Below are 23,766 nucleotides of genomic sequence, written 5' to 3'. Positions count from 1 at the left end.
GCAAAGGGCAGCCCCAGGCCAGGGTGGGCTCCAGGGCTGGGGCTGAAAGACACTGAAATGTTGGGCCTGGGTGCAGGTCCACCCTCACACAGGCTCTGAAGCCACCCTGCCTTGAAAACAGGCCAGTAAGCAAGGTCTGGGGGCAGAAATGTCCTCCCCCAGCCCCTCCACGGGGGAAGGGGAGGAAAAAGGAGAAGCGACTCCTGTCAGCACCCCCAGAAGGAACGGGCAGACAGATGCCCTTCCCTCAAAGGCTTCAGCTGGTTTAAGGATCCCACCCATCAGGTGAGCCAAGCCCACCGTAAAAAACCTTTTTTTTTTTTTTTTTTTTTTTTCCCCCCTTCATTCTCCTTCCCCCCGAGCCACGGGGGAGGGAAGGGAGGAGAGCGGTGCCCGCCTGCGTGGGGCCCGGGCAGCGCGGGCACTCCCCTCAGCCACCATTGCGCGGCGGGGTCCCGCTCCCCCTCCTCCGCCTGGCTCCGGGCCGCCTCATGGCGGACGGGGAAGGTGGGGGGGGGTGGTTGGGGAAACCCGAGGGCCCGCCGGCGGGAGTCGCTCGCCTCGGTCGGCGAGAAGGGGGGCGGCTCAGCTCCGGCAGCCCCGCCTAGCGCGGCGCCGGAGGGGTTAAGCCTCCCCGCTGGCCGGCGGGGAGGGGGTTAAGCGGCGGGCGGCGGCGGCGGCTGCCGCCACTCGGCTCCGCGCCGCTCTCCGCGCCGGAGCCGTTACAGCGGGAAGATGGCGACGGAGGGAGCGAGCGGCGAGCCGGGCTCCGGCGGGAGGGAGGACTCGGCGGCCACGGCAGCGGTAACCGGCTCAGCGGCGGGGCTTCGACCCGGTCGGGGCGAGGAGGGCTCCCTGTGGGGATGCAACTGGAGACCTGCCTCCCCCACTCCGTCCCTCCGCCCTCCTTCTCCCCCGCCGGGGCGGGAAGGGGCTCGGCTGCGGCGGTCCCGCCGCAGCCGAGCCCCATCCCGCCCCGGGGGGGGAGAAGAGAGAGGGGCGCGGGGGTTTCCCTCTCGGCCGGCCTCCCTCCTCCCCACAACGGGGGCGGCGGGTTCTCTCCCCCATTGTTCCTTCCCGCTGGCCCGTGAGGGGGCAAGGGAGGAGGAGCGGGGCGGGGGGGCGTCCGCTCCCCGCTCTCGCCTCTCTCACACCCCTTTTCCCGCCGCTTGCCGCGACCAGGGCGGTTGCGCCCCGGTCTCTGCGGGCGGGCTGAGGTGGTGACAGCGGCCGGGGCGGTGGGACCTGTCAGACCTGGGGCGGGAACGTTGATCTTTAACCCTTTGCCGGTCTCGCCAAGGACCTTGCTTTCTCCTCCTTTCCTCGCCGTGTGGCGTTTTCGGCGGCGGGGCAGCCTCGTTTCCCCGGTGTGTTGGGACACCTCCCCTCCCCGGGCCGGCGCCTCAGGGGCAGGATCTGTCTCCCTATCTTAAAATGCCCCCAAAAGCCGAGCAGAAACCCCGCCATCCCGGCGTGTCTTCTCTGGGGGAGGTGGAGGGACGTGGTGTGGTGCCAGCCGGGTGCCTGGCGAGCGGCGGGCTCCTCTCCCCGGCCTGACCCCCCTCAGGGGAGCGGGGGACCGTCCCCTCGGGTAGCCTGTCCTGCGGTGGGTCGCCGGCTCCTCGCCCCTGCGGTGGGCGACCCTTCTCAGCCCTTCCCTTGCCCGGCGCATCCCGGACCCGGCGTGGTCAGACCTGCCCAGGGGGACAGACCAGGGGCTAATCATCCCGGTGTTAATTCCCTGGTTGAGTGCCAGCGTGAGAGAAGGGCGGCCAGGTCCAAAATCAGGCTGTAAGTGCTCGGCCTCGTAGGGACACGCGAAGTTTAGGGCAGTAAAACCACTGTGGTGCACGACTATGGTTGGACTCGATGATCTGAAAGGTCCCTTCCAACCTAGACACTTCTATGATCGTTTCTGAGGGTGATGACCCCCTGAAGGGAGGGGACGATAATGGAGGTTCTTCCTGGCACTTTTTTTTATTATTATTTTGTTTTCTTTCAAACAGGCACTAATTCTTAACTGAAACCCTGTTCCAACTGTGTTCTTAGTCTTCCTTGCGTGTTTTAATTTCTTCATTGTCGTAGAAATTGAGTTTTATTTAAAAAAAGTACACCTTACACATTGAATATAACATCACTGTCTTTTTAAGCAATGATGTAATCATGACATAAATTAATATTAAGGTAAGAATTCATAAAAGCAAACTATTAAATACTTTAAAGCCCTAGTAATGAGTAAAAAAATATTTATACTGAATTCTTTAGCATACTCATATTATTACTGCCTTAAGGTTCAGTTTTAATAACTTAAACAAGTAGCTCGTAATCACGTAGCACTCCAGTATTGTCCTGTTAGGCAGCACAGTGTAAGCCACTCATGCAATTTAGCGTTCTGATTGTGGAATGTAGGAGTGATAACCCTACACTGCACATCGCTATTAAAATATTTTTTGAAAACTGAAGAGGTGCTAGGAAGTAACCTGTGTGTTGCTCCCTAACAAAAGTAATAGCTATACTTAAGCAATTAAAAATATTTTCTAAATAATTGCTGTTATTTTTAATTTGCCTTCAGTCATTAGGTCCCTTCCAACTCAAACTATTCTATGACGAAATATTTAATATTCCCTTTCATCTTTTTTTTTTCCTTGCCATATAAATGTTGTATTGTTGATTTGATTTTATCTCTTGTGCAGGAAAGTAAAAAGAACTCCTCTGTGCCATGAAAAGATTTTTAAAAGTATTTATACAATACTCCAATATTCCTTTTGGAGGGTTTGCATGAACATCTTTTTTTTCTATCTTTAAGCTCAAGGTACAGTATTATGAATTGGATCATCTTACTTTTAGGATGATGGAAAGCATCCAGATGACTATCTTTTAAATCACACTAAACTTCAACTAATAACAAAATATTATTTTCGGTACAATTTTAGGTTTTTTTTCTTTTTTAGTTCTCAGAATCCTGATTGTACAAATGGTGCAGTAAAAAACTGTACAAACAGTATTTGTAATAGTAATATGTTAATGTGTAAATTTTATAGTGTAAGCAGGAGATGTATAAGACAGGATGGTGCAGTAGGGTTTCTTGATACTAAATGCTGTTATTGCATCTTGGTACGCTATCAGTAACATCACTGGAAAGAAGGACTTTTTTTGCTGCTTTTAGAAGCACTGTAGAAAAGGATTAAAAGTGCCTCTCTCCCTCCTTGTTTTGCGTTCAGCAGTGAATTTCACTGAAAAAGCCTAGACTGTTCTATAGTATGTTACATGTAGGAGCAAAGCCTATAATCTTGTCATTCTGAGTTTCCTTGGATGGAGCACAGCATTTGGTAAGCCCACCACTTCTTTCCCACAAAATATTGGTAATTTTTATTGTGGTAAGGATGACAAGGAAAAATGGCAGGGGAGTGGTTCTGGTCCTTTTTCATACCTCCACGGCTTGATTGCACTGAAGCCAGTGAAATCGTGTTGGTGCAATTTGGACTAGAATTGAGAGAAAACATGTGTGTGTATTTTAAACATCTTTGAATGCCTGCCATCTGCATAATGTCTACCAATAATGATTATATAATAGCAAGAAATAATCCAATTTGACAGTCTTTTTGTTGAAACATTGAACATCAGCCTGCTGTGCATAGAGAGCTGGCTTGTCACACGTTACAGCTCCAGTGTAGCTTTAAAAAATCCTATGAAAAGCCTGTTATATCAAACACAAAGTTTGTTAATCAGCAATATTTCTGTGTTTGATTTTTGCTTGACCAGTGATCAAAAGGATAAACATTATTTTTGTCTGAAAGACAGTATCTTCCGCTGTCTGTAAAGCTGTACGTGTAAAGGATGATGGTAGAGTGGAATCTTGACTCCTCTAAAGTGAGTAGGGATTTTGCTGCTGTCTTCATCGGTCAAAAATTCATTGAGAATGATGTGTGCATACCCAAAAGGATCAGTCTGGGCTGCTGAGGGTCATGTAACAGTGCAAAAAAGTTGCACTACGGAAAAAACCTGTCAATATTTTAAAAAATTGATAAATTGAGATTAATTACATATCACTTTGTGGTGACGTTGTGTAGGATTTTATGCTTAGCTTGGTGGTATGTTCACATTATATCGATCTGCAAGAACGCTTGTAGTAGAACTGCCATTCTGGTCTATATAATGAAATGATAAATAATGGTGTGATCAGACCAATTATACAGGCTGATTTAGATCAGTTGGAAAGATCCATATCTGAAAAATATTGCAAGTAGCAGAAAATGAGACCATAAGCCTTGAAAAGCTTATTAGGGATCTCTTATTAGGGATTACATCCTGGAAAATGGTCACTTGCAAAAGGACTTCTGTTAGATACCACTGTCTTCATCTGAATACAAGTTCTCAGTGTAGCGTTATTGTTCAGAGAAGTTGTTTTCATGCAGTCAGGTGCACGATGCTGTTGTGTAGTTTCAACATGTAGATGAGGTGCAGAGACAGCACAGTTCTGTCTGGTTCAGTCCTGCTGCTCCTCTGTGATGAGAGATTGGTCTCGATCCATCTTGCAGTGATATACTTCAAACTTCCTTTCTGACTCTTCTCCCCCTGACTTAAACTACAGCATTGCTTTTTCTGTGCCTTCTACTCCACAACCTGCAGCACAGCCGCTCTTCTCTTGTTGTGAAGGTCGGTCCTGCGGAATGAGAAAAGAAAGCCACTGAATGTAGTCCACTTTGTAAATGTTCCTTTCTCTTCCAAATGTGGACTTGTCACACTGCCTGTCATTAAAGGTGAAGTACAGAGGGGCAATGCTGTGAGCCGGATGTGTGAAAGTGCCATGGAGGTGCAAATCTGTGGGATGCAGTACGTCCTGTTGTTTTTCCCAACCACTTTGACTTCATTTGTGTAAGCGTTGCTTTGGCCTCAAAGGTGATATAGCAAGATCAGAATAGAGATGCAAATTTGAACGGGAAGGAAAGAGCTCAGGAAGCCAACAGTTTGAGGTCTGCCTCTGCTGACACTCCTACCCAAGAAAGGGATCAGTTGATTTACAATACCTGTGGAATCCTTGAATATGTAAACAGGAAGGTATCAAGCAGGCTTAGGGAAGAGGTACTGCCTCTATGGTATGTGAATTAAATATTTTTTGGTCATTGTTTTTTGGTTCTAAGGTGTAAAATTCTGGAAGACTTCTTAAGATAGGTTCAACAATGTGTACCTGTACCTGGATCTAATCATATACTGTTTGCCTTAGAAGTGACTTGTCTGAAAGCAACTTTCTGAATAGAAATTACCTGTTAAATTTACGTAAGTGTTTAAACATGGTTATTGAAGGGTTGTGGGCCTAGATCCATTAAAAAAAGAACTTAGTTACCTAACTTGCACTGAAATAAAAAATGACTAAGTACCTTTGTGGCTGTTAATAGACTGCAAAAATGTTTTAACAGCTATGACGATATCTGGGTATGTGCAAAGGTCAGTGTCTTACTAATTTTTGAGGGGTTGGGGGCTGGGTTTTTTTGTTTCCAAAATAAATTTCCCAGTTTTGAGGTATATTTATGGTTAATGTTGAAGCTGTTAAAAGTTTTGCAGTTAGCTCAAGCCAAAAAAACCCACAACAACTAAACAAAACCTCCCCCATACCTTTTAAAGAAAACCTTTGAAAAAAACAGAAAGCAAGGGAGCTGTGCTTGGGGAAGAAGAGGGCAGAATAATCAGGTAACTTCATGTGATGAATAATCCAATAAAAGTCATTGACCTAATGGATGGGAATAATTAAATGCATTTACAGTCCCCTCATGATCCCTCAGATACAACTGTATGAAATTTTATATAAGTCCTGGATGTTAACATCAGCTGATATTCTCTTCAGCAAGAAACTCATGTCTTGGTTGAGGAGCAAGTTCCACGGTGTTGCTTTTCCTTGAAAGATATTCTCTGCCTTCATATTTGTTTCTGTTGCCAAGAACATTCCTATAGGTCACATCTTCTTAAGTTGATCTTGGATGGGGTGGGAAATGGACATGTATTTTTTGCGTCAGATAATTTTGGGAGATGCATGTGGCCACAGACTCTTACCCTAGTTTCAAACTAAAGAACAAGCCTTCCGCAGCCAAAGTAATAAATTGTGGTTTTCCCTGAAGTATTCGTGAATACTCTATGGTTATTATAACCACTTCTTTTAATACTCATTCTGTTTGCAGTGTTTTCTTTATTAGAAAAAGGTTAGGATTCATTTGACCACATACCCATGTTTATGTTGAGCTAGGTCTTGAAGCTTCCTTTTATAGTTGGTGAAGTAAGTGGTTAGAAGGAATAACTGGTTTTAGGAACAGCTTTGTGAGCTTCTCTGGTTTTGAGTGAAGTGACTTAGGTAGCTGACTCTTGGAGGTATGGATGGGGTTCAAGACGCTTAAATTTAGGTGTCTACATGTGTGCATAGTGTTTGATATCTTATTATGGTCAGTGGAAATCTGACCAATACAGTCAGTGGAGCCATGAGCAAAACAGTTCTGGTGGCTGGTTAGCCGAATAGCTTTCTTGGCTGTTCTGACAAGGTTGATCAGTTCTCCATTGAAAATATAGGGACCTTAGATACCTACCTTACATAGCTCACACCTGCCGTTAGGTCTTGAGGGCTTCCTTTTTAGTAGCCCCTATGTGATACTCTGGGGTATCCCAGCTGGCCGCCTGCTACCAGTCCAGATGGCATGGATGTCCTAGGTCCTGTATCATATCTACCTGTCCCAAATAGATATCTCTGACCCCCCAGATGTTTCAAATTGCACTAGATGCTTCTATGTAGACAACTAAATAGAATTAGTCAAAACAGATCTTTGTACTTGGTCAGATGAGTTGTACCTGGGGGACCTACTTGAGGTTGCAAAATATATGAATTGTGGTTGTGTTTCCCTGGTAGTTGTTTCATGGGTCTGACAGATGTGAGGCCATCATGATATTAAAAGTTTATTTCATATAGCCTGATCAAACCTTTTTGGTTTTAGAACCTCATCTTGTAAGTCTGCTTTGTGAATCCTCAAGAGGATTCTTGTGTGTATTTAATGGAACTTGATATAAAATGTGTAACAAATGTAGATATGTACCTTTCCCTTCCCTTTTGAAAGGCTTCTTTTTTTTTCCTTTTTTTTTTGGCAGCTTTTCCCTTTGTGTTTTCCTGTACACCATTTTTATACTTCTCCCCCCCGTCTTTCCACTTTAGCCCTCAGTTATGCTCCACAGGTTTCTTTCCCAAGTGCTGTGTTATTACCCAGCTCCATCTTTAAAAAGGCTATATAGCTGCTTTCTGAGCAGAAATGAGCTTGTTTTCCGTGGTCATTTGTGATTAATCCACAGCTACCTTGTTTTTTGTCTTTGTTCTGCTTAAGGAAAGCACAAAGCTGTGGCTCTTATCCTTTACCTCTCCAGACTTCTGCTGCAGGCAGCAGAGTTTGTAACAGCTGATGTGGTGGCACAATGAACAGCACTCCAGCACTCTTAGTCCCTGAAGTTGCCTGTGCTATCAACTGGTCTAGGTCAGCAAAACCAAAGTGTTAGCACTGCCTCACAAGAAATTTTTTGTTTTGTTTTGTGGGAGGGTGGTGGAATAAATGTAACCCTAAAGACTTTCACCATCTCTGCTCTAAAGAGCTATGCACGTGGGAAAGAGTCCCTTCTGTTCCTGTGCCTCTTGGTGACCTTCAGATTTCATGTTCTTTCTGTCTTTGGGTCCAAAGATGACGGAGGTGGAAAAATGCCTGCCCAGTTTGGTCACTGCTGTCCTAAATCATCCTTCTCTTGTTCAGAAGAGATGCTTTTGTCTTCTTTTTGGGTCACGGTAGAGCTTCTTTTAATCTTTATCAATGCAGGTTATCATTTTGCCTGTACTCTTTGTGATGCATACACAGGTAGTTGAATGAGTTTTAGCTAATTAGCTGTTTGCTTTATTGTCAGTGCACTTGCTGCCAGGCAACACACACCCCTTACAAAACTGATCTGGAAAAATAATATGGGGAGTTTTAGAGACATAGAGGACTGAAGTTGTAGTCTTTTTCAGGTACTTTGTTCTTATAAATCAAATAAACCAGACATTTTAAAATCCAAAAGAGGTAGAGAAAAAAATTCTCTTGTGTTTTGGTTGTGTATGCCAAATTTCACCCTGGAGCAACATATTCATGTATCTCCGTTATAAAACCAATATAACGGATGGCTCGGTTACATAGTTGTTAAATTGTTGGTTAAATTGTTACAGCTTGGCACTTTACCAGAGGTATTGTAGCTAAACCCCAGATGACACATAAGCCATGAGCTACTAATGCAGTCTTTATTGTCTGGAGATCTAAGACTTATTGCTCTGCTGGAAGATGTTAGGAAGGTTACTTTTCTAGAGCTAAACAACGGTTTTCTCTATGATTTAGGCAAACAGCGCTCCATCTGAATGAGAACTTCAGGCAAGCCTACTGTGACTGACATTTTTGTCCCCAGAAGATGGCAGGGAAGTGTTTAAGAGGAAGGAAAGTTTTATTACATCATATGCTTTATCTACCCAAATCTTAAAAATGTTTTTACCACTATGCTTGAGAATATATTAAATCTTTAAACCATGTATTTTGTTCCCGCTATATTGTAGCTCCATGAGTACTGATTCGGACACACGCGTGGGGAGAAGGTGTGGTAGCTTTGTCAGCAACTGCCATGCACACTCTTACCCTGTGTGAGGGGATTCGAGGTTGCTTATCTATAGTGAACAAATCTAAGATGTCCTTAAAGTACTGTAAAAAAGTGGTCATTAAAATTTTGGAATTTGTCAAATAAAGTTATGATAAGAAAGCCTCAGTGGGCATAAAATTATTCATAAACAAGACTTGAAAAACGATGGGTTGTATTTTTATTTAATGGTAAAATAATGATGCACATCTGATTGATGCCATTTGCTGTACACCATCTCTTCTATAAATGGATGGCAGGTACTTCTGCCCCAAAATAGACTTATTTTCTCTTTCAACCTGAAAAGCTCTTACGTTCTTTATTTTATGTTTTCTGATTGTGTCTTTTCTGGTTGATTTTGGATATCAGTTTTGGGAAATTTTGTTTATTCCTCATGTGTATGTGAAGACTTGTCTGGTAGAGTGTGTAGCATAGAGTGTGTGATAATAATAGATTAGGTTTTCTGTGTTTAGTGACTCAGAAGGCATCAAATAAAAATAGCCGATGGCAGATTGATGGCAAAGGTGATGGTTCTTTGTAAAATATGTAGTCATGCTGTGGAATGTGGTGGAATGTTGTGGATGCTAAAATTACCTAGAACTTCACAACTCAATGGGGCAACTTCACAACAGGTATGTCAGCCAAGAGCTATTACCTGCAAAATCACAATTTCTGGCTCAGAAGGTGCATAAACTGAAAATTGCTGGAGGCTGGGAGAGTATTTCTGGGAAATATCATTATGTGCTTGTCCTGCTTTGGTACTGATTTCAAGGCATCCATTATTTGCTGCTTTTGGAGACAGGATGCTCAGCTAAGTGGCTTTTAGTCTGATATGCTAGAGCTGTTCATATGTGAAGTGGGTTTGCTAGTTCATATTTCAAGTTTTAAAATCGAAAATATAAAAACTAAGCTGTGTGTCTTGTTGGTATGTCTTTCTATTAACATTTTTTTTTTGTTTATTTATATCTAACTATATATTACAAGAGAACACTTCTAATTGCTTGTTGTTGCTGTCTTTTCACGTGTTCTAGTTCAGGGTGCGTGCTTGAACAAAATTTACTTTAATTGCTTGATCAGATGCTTAGTTAAAAAAGCTCATCACTGCATCACATATGTTGAAGAATGCCTCTGGTTTGTTAAGAATGTAAGAGCGTTTTCATTTATGTCTTGTGGAAGACTGCAGAAATGAAGTTTCAACTATGATGTACAGTCAGTGTTTTGACTAATAACTGCCCTGTGTTATACCTCCTGACAAGTTGAATTTACTGACTTGGAGAAAAGAGTAGGCTCATGTTTTTTGCAGCGTGCTTTTGTGGATACTCTTAACTTTGTCCCTGTCTATCGGAAACCTTGGGTGCCTTTTTTGTCAGAGGAGGCAAGCATATTTTAGAAAGGAAGCTAATGTAGTGGTTAAACCAGTGAACAGAGACTTAAAAGACTGTTACCGAAAATTGTGTTGTACACTACTTGATTTTTGTGTGGTTTGGAAAAAAATACTTCATATCTTTGCATCAGTTTTCCATCTGAAAAATGGAGACAGTTTTTCTCTATTATAAAGGAAGTTATATGAATAAATCAGCTGCTGTCCTTGAGCTATTAGATATTATGAAGTGGTTCGTAGAAGAAGGAGGGTGCATAAGTGGGTCCTCCTATCTGACTGAATTAAATTTATTAGTTAGAAGTACTGAGAGTGAAATCTGCTGCAGCCTGTAAGGTAAAATGTAGTCTACTGTCACTAGATTATGTGAGGAACTGTGTACGTTTAATAACTTTTCACGTTATACATGTCCATAGATTGGTGAGCACTGTATAGAAGAATTGTGAGGGGTATGTTAGGAAATAGCCTTTTAGTTGTTTTTCGTGGTCCATTGGCATGAAGGGTAAGAGGTATCTCTTGGATTAGAGAAATAGCTGACCCAGGCAGCAAAAATAGACGATAGCTATTGTTCAGTGTAGAAATATTCGAGTGGATGGTCCTGTCCCTGAAACAGTTACACTTAATAGGAATCATTGCTCTGGTTGTTGATCCATGCTGTTCACATAAGTGAAGCAGCTCAATCCAATATTCATTGAATGCAAATAGCTGAAGTTCTAAAGTTCTGGCATACAATTCTCACTAGCCATTTGTGCACCTCTGTGTGTTTTAACTACAAAGTAATAATGGAACACAGAGTAAATCTAATACAGTTATAGCTTTTGGGTAGTTTTGATCTATGGCCTTCTAGCCTGAGGGAAGAACAACTATTTTGCCCTCTTCTTGCCTTGATAAAGCTGAAATGGTACTTGCTTTAATTTTTATTGGATTTTCCGGTGCTGAAGTTAAGCTCCTGGGTAGCTGAACTCTTACATTTTACATCCTTTAGGGAAAATAGATGGTATATCCAGATACACAGTTCAGCTAATTTGGCAACTGATTACTTCATACTGAAGGTAGCTGAGGGTCTGCATCTCAGGGCTTTGCTAGGAGACACATCACAGCAAGGACCATAGCATTTCCCTTGCAGGGAATAATGTATTGGAAATCAAGCTGGTCAGCTGAATCTGGTATGTGGAATAAATGTTGTTTTCTCTCCCTTAAAATGATCCCCTTCTAATTTCACCAAGCGTCTACTTGTGTTAGCATTGTGGATATTGATGAACAAGAGATTTGTATTAATCTTATCTACTACATTTGTGATTTTTGTAAATGTTAATAACATTTCCCCCACCCCACCTCCAAAATCAAGACTTCCAGCCTTGTGGGCTTTCGTCATATAGTAGTTAGTCCATCTCTCTTCATTCTTTTAGTTGGCCAATTCTATACCTTTAGATTAGGACTTTATGCAGTACTTGAGATGTGGGTTTCATTATCAGTGTTTATATAGTGGCAAAATGAGGGTGATAACCCTGTAAGTGAGGAATTATGTGCCAACTCCCACATGAGGCAGATACCCCTGCCACTTCTCTATCCTTTTTCTGGGTTATTGATGAAGAAGTCGAATAAAACTGATCCCAGAGGCGCCCCACTGCTTACCTGTCTCCATCTTGAAAAGTGTTTGTTACCCATAGTGTTTGCTGCCTATCCCTGAAGTGTCTTTTCATACAATTCTGTTGGAAAGGAGTTTCTGTAATAATATTTGGTATAGAACCTTGTCCAATACTTCTAGAAAATTCAAATATATTAGTGTCCAGTGGATCCCCTTTACCTATGTATCTATTGACATTGTTACAGAACTGTGGCAGTTTGTGAGGTGGATTTGGTTTTACAGAAGCCATACTAGTATTCCCAGCAGACAGTGTTTATGCATGCACTCAGTGATCTTATTTGTCAGTCTAAACTCCTTCTACTGTCTTGCTAGGAGTGGAAGTCAGACTCACAGTGATCTTGGTAACTGGTGTGAGAAGATATTGTTGTTGAACTGTTGTTTGTCAGTGCCTCTTAAACCTGAACTGTACCCTCCAGCCAAACAAATGGGACTGCAAAGACAGCATATAGATAAGATTTCATGTCTTTTCACAAGTTGTGCTTCAAAAATTCACATTCAGCCCAGTATACTGTGATGACATGGTAGTTATTTGCAAGTGAGGCACAGGTTACACCGGAAGAGGTGTGCTGTGGTCTAGGTTCTTTTCACCCTCTCTTCCCTTCATCCCTGATGTGCTATTTTGGATCTGCTGAACTGTTTTGGTCTCTGTGAGGCTGCATATGGGAACTGTTAGTCACAGAATTCGTTTCTTTAACATTTCACCCTTATCATTCACAAGATTTTGTAGGATCAATTCCTTGCAACGATGTAGGATTTGTAACAGTGTCATACTGGTGGGCTTTTAATTTCTTCACTTTCAATAAAAAGAATCAAACTATTTGCTATTAATTTTGACTGTATATATTACAAATAAAGCCACCTCAACTTTTTACAGTTACAGATATTTGAGAAACCCATAATTAGGATGCTGATAAGTTTATCTTTCAAATCTCCATTAACTATTGCAATCAGTTAGTTATTGTGTTCATCAGTGTTTTGTTTCTTACAGAAAAGAGAGTTTGATGTGGATAACTTGAGCAAGCCAGAATTGCGGATGCTTTTGAGTGTAATGGAAGGAGAACTAGAAGCACGAGACCTTGTAATTGAAGCCTTGCGGGTAAGTTACTGGGTTGTTGTGGTTTGCTTGCATTTTTTGGTTTTTTTTTTCGTAATTTTCTTTTACCACTTCCTTTACACTGTGCATAGAATATTATTAGTGGAAGAGTAAATTGTTTTTTTTAAGTTTTAGGTTAACTAAATCTCAGTAATCACAAAATATGTTGTTTAATTGTTGCAATTCAGTAATTCTATGTAATTTTGGTATAAGATACCAACAAAATTTCAGAGAAATAAGTGTGAAAACTGCAAAATTACTTCCTCTTTAAATTCTTTTATATTATAGAGCCAGTTATCTGTGAAAGGAAGTAATAGCTTCAAAGGCAAATTCAGTCCATTCCTCACTTGTTCTAATGGTCTATATGTTTGTGCATCTAGTCAATCCAATGCATTCATTTTCTTTGAGATGGAAAGAGGGGAAAAAATTGGATGGTCATGTCCACTTATGGAAAAGTTTTTGTGGTGCTTTTTGGTTTATTGAGTTGTTTTGGGTTTTCTTGTTTTTTTAATAAAAAGTGAAATACAGTTATATACTCCTGACAGCACTCACAAGTACTTGGTTAGATTTTTGCTGTGCTAGGCACATGTGAAGGTTGGTTTTCTGCTTCAGAAGGTTGCAGTCTGAAAGGCAACTTAGAAAGTTGACTGGAAACGTACAAACAAAACTGTATTTTAATCAGAAGATGATACATTTTTATGAATGTAAAGACTTTTAAGTTGGTCCAAAACAGAGTAAAATTTAACACAGCTGCCAAACAGCCTACAGGTTTAAGGGGAGAAACAGCCTTACATGGTTTGAAAATAAGTGTAGCTTTATAGTTGATAGAGGGAAATTATGCCCTTTAAGGTCTCTTAAAGCAAAAAGTCAATGTAACAAAATATTTCTAATACTAGTAGTAGTATGTGTAATGATTATCAAGTAGTATGTGAATATTTTCCACTTGTAATGTCACAGTAACAGTTGTAAATTTATTTTTATTTAATTTTAATTTGTTTTGTGGTGGCTTCAGATCACTTGATTCAAACGGAGCTTTAAAGTAGCGGCCATTGATATACCTGTGTTAATAACTAAAGACTTTATTGGTATAAATCTCTCTTATAAAATACAATTTTCATTTTGTAATGACAATAAGACACTGTAAGCAATATGTTTCTGGGGGATTACTGCACTTTGAAGTCATTTGGTGTTTGGCCTTCAGGTATACATACATGTTGAAATGTGCTGCGTTTTTATCTAGCTGTTTTACAGTTTCACATCTCAGTTGCCTGGACTAGGACTTTTTATTATACCTGACTGCCAATTAAGGTTTTGTAAAAGGGTAAACAATGTGCACACCACATCCAGAATCTCTTTTTTTGACTGTTCTGACTTTGGAGCAATGCAAATAGAATATTCAGAGAATTTTCTCTAATACATATTCATGAAGAAGCTACTACACTGCATACCAAATAATGGATATATTGAAAATGAATGAAATAAAAATAAAAAAAATTAAAAAAAAAATAAAAAAGAAGAATGCAGTACACGTTTAAGAATAGTAAACATTAAATGTTCAGGAGAGTGCAGTCCCAGGAGAGAAAAAGTCTGCATCAGATTTCCAGCCACCTGATGAAATGGATAGTATGTACACAGTGGGTTTTGATGACAAATATAGATCAATATAAAAAGTAGATCCATTTCACATGAGGTATTTAAATGTTCAAAGTTGGTCTTGTTTTGGTTTTTTTGTTTTTTTCTTCTGCATCTCAATTTCCAGTTCCTGTATTTCGTAGTAATATCCTCTAAACAAAATCCGTGTGGAACTCGAATCTTCCAGGCAGCTTGCCTGGTTGGCCGTACCAATACTGGAAAACTTGGAAGTTATACCTGCTGAAGAACTGTAGCCTGCTATCTTGGAATACAATACTTTCAGATCTTCTGGCTTCTTACTCGGGAAGCCACAAGTCAGCAGTATTAACAGCTAGAGTCTCTGAGCAGCACACAAGATAAGCTACTAGAGAGCCAAATATAGGTCTTTTGTAAAAGCGAATAACAAGAAAATTCCACTGGAATTGTGTCAAATTTGGTACTTTGATTTGTTTCAAAAAATTGACATATATACTTTGTGTATCCTTAAAGAAGGAGAAAATGGTTTTCATATAAGGGAAAAGACTTGTTATGTTATTATTTCAAAAGCTGATCAAGCTCTGTTTCAAAATTAGGAAAGTTTGTGAGTTTGTGTTTGGGGAGTTTTTTGGTTTGTGGTTTTGGTTTTTGTTTGGTTTTTTTTTTGTTTTAGATTCTACTAGGACTGCAGGGCTATTTCAAAGCCTAATTTCTCTGATAGGTCAAAGCCTGATAATTTCCATCCCTATAATAGATAATATGTGTGTTGTCTTTTCCTCTTAAGTGACCTTCCTGTCAGTTTTCAGTCACTGTGATATATAAATGTATTAACCAGTTTTATATGTTCTTGGTCTTTTTGTAAGACTCCAGAACTGGATCTTTTAATCTTCTCTTAGAACTGGATCTTTTAATCTTCTCTTAGAACTGGATCTTTTAATCTTCTCTTAAAAAGTAACCGTTCTTGTGGTTGTCATCTCAGATTTTTCTCTATAATCACTTAAGTTTAACTACATCATTCCTAAGTGCGTGTACCGTTATCCGTACTCATTTTGCATGGTTGCACTGAGTATTTGTAAAATTTGTGCAATAAATAGTACTTATGTATCTATTGGAAATACCTCTCCTGGCAAGTTCTGGCATTAAAGTGATTCAGTCTTGACTGCTCACAAAAGAACTGGTAACACTGAATACAATTAAAGACTGACTCACATGGTACTACTCTTGATCTATACCTAGCATGAAGTTTCTCATTTTAACAAGACCTGTTTGATACATCTCTGTTAGTCTGTCCTTTTCCCATTGTATAAATTCTTACACTGACCTCGTTTCCCACTTCACTAATTTTGTGTGAAGCCACATCATGTGCTTTACTGAAGATGTGAAAGAGATCTGATGTTTTTTCTCTGTCTATAAAGCCAGTTGTGTAAAAGAACCCCACACATACCTTCAACATCCATAAGTAGGGTTTCTTTTCAGGCTGACTCTTACAGGACCATGGATGTGTGCCAAATGTTTTTTCCCTTGGCGTACATGTTATATCATCGCAATCCACACTTTATCCCCAGTATTCCCTGGTAGAATGAAACAGAGATTTCTGGCAGAAAGTTAAGGGGTAAGAACTAGGGAGCAGGAACAGTATTTTTGGGTAAGATATGGAGTTGGAACTTGTGCCTTACTGGTTCTTGGTTTCGTTTTGGGGTCTTTTTTCTATGACATGTTTATAGTGTGTTTATATGTATATACATGTATTATGGAGTTCTCACTTAAATCCATTCTAAAATCTTGTTTTGGATGAATTCTTTTTTAATCACTTTAGAAATTTACTTTTCAGGATTACAGTTTAGTGCTTCTTGATACATAGTAAAAGTGTAATTTGCCTGTGATGGGTTCTGATGGATTAAGCAGAAAATATTTCTGACCTCTTTGTTTTTGTGTATTGAGCCTCAGTCCAATATATGGAGCAAACTCTACTACTTAATAGCTCATAGAAATCTAAAATAATAACCTCGTTAATGTGTTGTGATTTTGTGAGTTATGGATTATATTTTTTTCTCTTATTTAAAAAATAGCTGTAAAATTATGCACAGTTTGAGGTGTCGGTGAAAGAAATTGAACTCCAAAATGATACCCTGTATCAGTTAGTACTGTTGTAATACTGCTTTTCTAACACAGAGACAATGCTCTTGGATTTCAGAATTATATTGTCTTCAGTTGCTTGACTTCTGGCTGTTCATTTACAGTGTATTCATAGTATCATAAAATGAATTTGTGTTTTATGACTTTCAGTTTAATTTCTCTCAAATTAAACTGAAACTTACTAGTAGCCGTGGCTACTAACTGCTCATTTTGCACTTTTAAGATTTTTGCATAACTACTTCTGCTTATTTAAAGCTTAGTTTCAAAAAGGTGCAGCCCAATGAGAGGACAGAAAAAAGGCTTCAGAGTATGTTACTCTGCTTTGAAAAGATTGAACTAGGGAATTTTAAGTCTGTCCACAGGGTATTGTTCCAGTGCGGTGTCCATTCTGTCTATTCTGTGTAAATAAAAAAATAAAAATTACAAGTGAGAAAGGCCATTAGTTTGGGATTATGGGAAGAAATCTTGTTAAATTTACTGGTCATCCTGGGGGGTGGAGAGGAGATAAGTTTAGTTAGTAAAGTTAGTAGCGTTGATGTGGTAGATTTTTATTAAGGCAGTTTAATTCTGTGCAACATGAAAAATTAGAGAGAACCAAACCCAAGGTAACACATAGAATAATTAATTTTTTTATTGCATCTTTGTGCATAATTTATTGTAGAGTTCCACTCTATTTTAAATAAAGTTTTGATCCCTTCAAGTCTGCTTTTGAAACAAAAACAAAACTTGAAATCCAAACTGTATTTGTAAGAAATATGCAGATGAAATCTGCATACTTCCACATTTTCACAATACATCTTTGTTCCTTTATAATATGCACAACTGCAGATACGTAAGGACACATAGCATTCCTTTTTCTAAAAAAGGGCTGTTGCTTCCTTCTCCAGTGATTGAAACTTTGTCTAACTGGGTCAAGGTCTCCTACTATTGCTGTAAAAGTAGCAGGTTGGTGCTTTGATATAAACAGAGAAAGCTGGGGGGGCAGGGAGGTGTCCCTTAGCATTTACAAATTCGTTATAGTACACTCTGATTTGTACAATACAGAACGCACAGTATTTTTCTGAATTAATCTCTATTTGAACACTATTTCTTTTCTGGGGATCATTGCCTGTGTGGAACTTTGAAGTTGGAGAAATTCAGATTTGAAAAAGTTACAGAAATTATCGACCAGAGCAATTAAAGTTGCTGGACAGGTTCATCCCTCTGAGGACCAACAGCCTTGGAAGAATAGACTTTTGTCACGCTTAGGGTTAAATTTCCCCATTTATTCCCCAAGTGAACAGTTAATTTGCTGTGGAGGGCAGCATCAGGATTCACCTGAAAGGGGGTGATCTTTGTGTAAATCTTTCTCATTAGCACTCTGATTTTGTATAACTGCTACACCAGATGACTTAAGATGGTTCTTTCTGAATCTGTAATTTCTTTATTTTAGTAACTCCATGATCAGGGTTGCATGGCAATTAAAGTTAAATTCAGATTAACATTTAAATCATTAGTTATTTCACTAATGAGAAATAACATGCTGTTTAATTGCTATTGGGAATGCATATAGTTAGAAAAGGAGGGAGACAGCTATAGCTGCTGCCTCCATCTGTCTCAATTATCCAAATAAACTGTTTGCCTGTAATAAGGGGATAATATATTCTTAATGTGGAGGTAATGTGGCCACATAATCAAAGCACAGGTCTGGCCTCCCACAACTGTGACCTCAAATGCAGCATTCATTTGTTGTTTTTTTTCTCCAACCATAAAGTGGTTGCTGTATCTGCCTGCTTTCTAGAGGATTTTTTTTATAGTGCATTGACCCTCATATGACGAATTAAAGTGCTAGTGTTAGCTGTCAAGCCTGGAATTACAAATACTAAATGCTGCTTTTAGTGTGATTCTCTCATGAAGTTAAATCATTAGTAGGTTATTTTTCATCTAAAAGTTTAACTTAGTTGGGATTTTGGTTTATTTTAAAAATAATTTTATTAGCCTATGTAAATTTTCATTAGGTGGTGAATGGTAAAATGAAAATTTATATTATTCTTGCTTCTGTGTTATGCATTAATTAATGTGAACAAAAATGCAAATTTTTATCATACTAGATCCTTTAATATACCACACTGCATAGATTTAGAAAAACTTCTTTGGGTTGTTGGGAAAAATCACCGATGAAATAAAAAAATGGCTAAAAGAATTGCCAATACCAACAATGGATATATTTTTGTTTAATTAGAATTGACTACAATATCAGTGACATTGTTGCACAGCAATGTCTTTTCTCTGAGCTTAAGTGAGCTCCAAATCAACAAATTCTGTATATGTGATGGCATGGTCAGGAAAACAGTATGGGAATGGCAAGGTGAATTTGGTTGTAGGTGTTTCTTCAGTGTTGTAAAGCCCTACTGTATTTAATTTTTACCATAACTTCCTAAGGAAGGAAAGCTTCTCTTCTTTTAGCTGGTTTCTGCAAAATCTGACAAAGTGCTAAGCATTTCAGAAATAGGTAGTGTCATAAAACCAGACAGCTGGGTAAGAAAAGTCATACAGTTGTTAGTGCCTTAGTTGAAGGAAGGGCAGGGATTTGTGGTGTCTGTTATTGAGCACTGTATATGAACTGTAGAATACAGAGTTAGGGAAAATCAGATTTTGATAATTTAGCTGCTAAGAGAATTTAACTAGACTATCTAAGTTTATAAAAAGATGAGAAGAAAAATATCTCTGCAGTGGGATTTAGTTCTGCCCAAATTGTAAGTACAGTTTATCTTCCTGAATCTAAGCATTTTGACAGGCCTGCAGGCTAATCAATGGAGCTGGAAATGAATCATACTTTCCATAATATGCCCAAGTAGAAAATCCATATAAGATAATTTCTGACTTCCCTTAGCAAGGCATTGTTCTTGAAGAGCTGTGGTTGAATTTTGTAATGAAGGTGTGGATATTAATGTAATGAAATAGGTAGGTCAAAAGACTGAAGTTAATGCATCATGTAATAACACCTCATAGCCACATTTCAGTTTAATAACCTGTTCTATTAGCTTTACCTTGAAAAGTTTCCATTTTAAAAAGACAAGACCTTAAAATAAGGATAAACAGCTTTTAGAAAATATAGTGATTACTGTTTAGATTACACAATGTTTCTTTAAAATAGATAACGCATGGTATGTTGAATGCCATGTTTTCAGGTTCTAACTCTCCTGTTAATCATTTTAGAACTACTAGGATGCCAGTATGGAATTCCATGAGAAATTCAGTAAAGGAAGTCTTAAAAAAAGTGCTACTTTTTAAGATCATTTGTTTTGAAATGATGGGATTGTTTCAGAAATTTCTTAAATAACTAGCTGCAATGAAAAGAAACTCTTATTTCCAAGGCCATAATGGTATAATCCAATATTACTTCAAAACTCTGCTCCATTTTTTTCTAATAATCAAATTTAATGTTGTTTTGCAAACTCTTGCATTTTAAAACAAGAAAAAAATGTTTCTTTGTACTTTCATTCTATTAGAGAATTCATGTGTTATGGGTGGGTTATAAGATGTTGGGGTTCATTATTATAAAGGCCATATCTATATATATGTGCATGAATGCACTTCTGGGTGAATCTACCCTAACATTCAGATCAAGAACCCACTTTTGAAGAAACTGTCCCCATTGTCCCCACCTAACTTTGCTTTGACTTGCCTCACAGACCATTCTTAGACTGTGTAAACTGAACAGCACCAACTGCGTTGCTCCGCAAACTTGGTCCTGTTGTGCTGCACTACCTAATCATCGCTGTATACCTATAAATGCCCTTTTCCAACATTGTTTGTGTAAATGTAGTAGGAAATATGAGTTGATTTAGTCTAGATTTAAAAAAAAAAAAAAAACAAAACAACCCCAAAAAACCAAAACTTTATATCCCCCATGTTTACTTTCTAAAACCAGAAATTCCCCAGTGCTTTCTACTATTATGATCATTCTTGAATTTAAGACAGATGGACCTTGCTTGTGAAATTGCCAGATGGGTCATTGTAAAATGCTCTTCTGGATTCTTTTTCTCCCCAAAGGGCAGAATGCATTTTCTGCTCAAGCTAGTTTGATTTCAAGTCCTGAACTGTGCATTGTGGAAGGCTATTATTAGTAAACTTCTCTTTCAATTTTGCCCGACAATGATTAAGTACTAAACAATAGAGCATTATTTTAATCTCATTGAAAACATGAACTCTTTTGATAACTGTCATGTGTACATATTGCTGTACCACTTTTGTATTTCTTTACATGTATGTGAAGATCAAACACTATTTAAAAAAAACCCGAGTGTATCATACATTATCATGACAGTATACTATGTAACAATGTTGGGATTTTGGTGGGTAGCCAAGAATGATACTGGAACAGCTATGCAAAACATGGAGCCTTTCATGCCTGACTCTGCACTTTCAGTAATGAATTATCTGTTCCTTGGAAAAAAAATATAAAGGGGGGGTAAATATTAAATAAAATATTTGGAAGGAGAGCTGTAGATACTCACAAGCTATACTTGCCTAATTTGACCTTTCTGCTTCCCAGTGAGTTCTGTCTAGCCAAAGAGCTTCCTTCTCTTGGCCAAGGCAGACTTTTGCGTACTGCAAGTTGAGATTTTGGTTAAGAAAAATTGATTTACCAGTTAGAGTTTTCATATTCTTTTAATGTTATTTATTGTCTTATGCATCTTGTGATGGGGTGATACTTGGTTTTGCCTGTACTCTGTAAGTCACACGTTAAAATAGAATTATTACCAACACCATAATTGTCAGTTGTGTATGGATAAAGTTTTTATCCCAAACTACTGCATAAAGTCAACAAGAATTGTACTATAAGACTCGGTACTTCTAGAATGAACTTCAGGGTTAGAGGTGGGGAAACCTGGGAGCTATCAGTTAAAAGGGTATGAGACCGTATAGTTTAGTTGTTCTCAAATTGACTGATAGGTAGAAAAATTTCCTGTATATTAAGTGTAATCTCACAAAAGAAGCTACACCACTTATAAATGATGAAGACTCTTACCTACAGTAATTTTGCAAAATTTTTGTGAATTTAAATGCAAATCTGAACTTCTCCTATACATATGAATCCCATGGCACTCTCATATCACACAGAATGGAGCTAAGACCACACAGAAGGTGGCATTAGAGGTTTCTGGCAGCCAGTAAGACAGCCTGTTTTGTAGCAGGTGTCTTTGAAAAATGGTGATTAGGTAGAAGGAGGAGCAGAAGATGTTAAACTGTGTATAACAGAAGGTTATTGTTGTAGACAGTATGATGGCAGTTGTTGGCCTTGGTGGCAGAAGTGAACCATGAAATACAAGTCAGAAAATGCCTCGTTTGCATTGTCATTTTTGCATGCTGCAATTTCTTTGCAAAAATTTAATTTTTTACTGTATTTTGGGGAGGTAATGATCTGAAGTTTGTGTCCTTGCTCATCTGATCACTACTTTTGATTTATTTACTTTAATTATGGTTGCATGTACATTTTCTCTGCACATCTTTTGCAATAGATGTTGTGAATGTAGCATCAGCAGTCCCTGGGCTAATTAACTTTGTTAATCTGAGAGATCCTGGTATTTTGATACATATAAAGACCTCTTCTAGAAGCTACTGACAAAATAAGTTTTCAGTAGTGTTAAGTCACTTCTTATGGTAGTTATTTGCTATTTGCCAAAGGGAGATATTAAGCACTGAGCAAAGCAAAACTTTTGGTAAACCTTATTCAAACAGTTCTGTATATGTGTTATTTTACTAAGCTTAAGCTTCACTAGTCAGGAAAATATGTGCATTCCAAGGTCTCCTAAAATTGGAGACTACAAGTATGAAATTATGAGACTGGTTTTCTAGTATGAAAACTCTATGGCCTTGCATTGTAAACATCGTTTGTACTCTGTCCTTTGTAGCAGTAACTGTTAAACTGATAATAGTCTCTTTTTGTTTTGAGATCTGAATCTCTTTGTTGTTGCCAGGTATGTAACTACTAATTTAGCTGAAAGTATTCTGCTGGTTTCTTATTTGGATAATTGCTTTGCCTTTCCCACTTGCTTCCTCCTACCCTCGTTTGGTCTTTCTGCATAATCCACCATAAACTAGTGAGTAGAGATACACGCACTATTTGTAAAAAAAAAAAAAAAAAAAAATAAAAAAAAAAAAATAAAAAAAAAATTCCAAAATCATGTTGATGTAACTGTTTCTCGGTTTCTGTGATCTTTATGAGTAATACAGCTGTGACTTCATTGTTAGAGTGATTTATTTAAAATGTTTTATCTGTTTGCCATCATTACTCATGTTACTGACAATGAGAAATGTAATTGGGTCTGGTAATTCTATCTGTATTATTATGTTAACTGAAATTTTCCATTTTTAGTAAGAGAACATACACAGGTTATTTCCTTTATGCCAATAAATGGTGCAGTTAATTTTATTGAGGGTAACACTGAAGTGCAAATGATAACACTACTTTTGTTTGTGTGCCTCTTCATGTTCCTGTCGCTGCAAAAAAAACATGTAAGCTTTGTTCTTGCTTCTTCCAAATAAATTATGATAGTAATTTATAGAAAAAAAAATATGAATAAGATGAGATTTGATTGGAGTCCTTTTCAAATTCAACACTTGTGAAAATACTCATAGCAGCAATTACTTTTGTTATGCTTGGGTGTATGTGTTCCCACGCTTTTCTCCCTCCTGCTTTGTTTTGATGCGGTTCTGAGTGGTGGATAGGTCTTTCCACCTGCAGCTCTCCCAGAGAGAGGCATCTGTCTTAGAAGCTCATGCTGTACTAAAAATACTTGGCACTAGGTGTCTTATAAAAGCCAGCGTTCCATTTGTACAAATAAATTGAAAATTTGAGAAAATAGAGCAACAATGATTACAGTGAATTCTCTCTGAAATAGCAGAGTAAAATTTTAGCAGGGCATTGAGGACATGTAAGCTGATATATGACAATTGTAAAATTGGTGACTTTTAAGTAATGATATCTGTAAGGACAGTATTAGCTGGAAAATTGCTTTAAAGTTTTAATAAAAGGCAAAAAATTCAAACTATACAATGTGGATGAGTATTCTGTTTAATTTAAAATGTTCCATTGTAGAAATCAAATTTATTTAGTTAAATCTATTTGTTCGTTCAGCCCCTTCACTAAGGGTAGTAGCAAGAACAAAAATTCTTCTTGGAGGTAATACATATTACTGTCACAATTTACCTTCCACTGAATACTGGAAATAATTTGAAAACATT

The 23,766-nt window shown here is 38.6% G+C and overlaps 1 protein-coding gene across 1 annotated transcript in view; it reads left to right on the top strand.

Moving 5' to 3' along the window:
- Positions 1-449: 449 nt before the first annotated feature.
- The window catches only part of CTTNBP2 (cortactin binding protein 2), an 87,562-nt gene continuing 64,245 nt past the window's right edge, over positions 450-23,766 (top strand). The window contains exons 1-2 of the mRNA XM_063323242.1: positions 450-804; positions 12,688-12,795. Coding sequence (XP_063179312.1) covers positions 736-804; positions 12,688-12,795 — 177 coding nt within the window. The 5' untranslated portion in view covers positions 450-735. The remainder of the gene's footprint in view (positions 805-12,687; positions 12,796-23,766) is intronic.

Source organism: Chroicocephalus ridibundus, chromosome 1 (genome assembly GCF_963924245.1).
Source record: "Chroicocephalus ridibundus chromosome 1, bChrRid1.1, whole genome shotgun sequence".
Taxonomy (NCBI): domain Eukaryota; kingdom Metazoa; phylum Chordata; class Aves; order Charadriiformes; family Laridae; genus Chroicocephalus; species Chroicocephalus ridibundus.
This window is presented reverse-complemented; position numbering and strand designations above follow the sequence as displayed.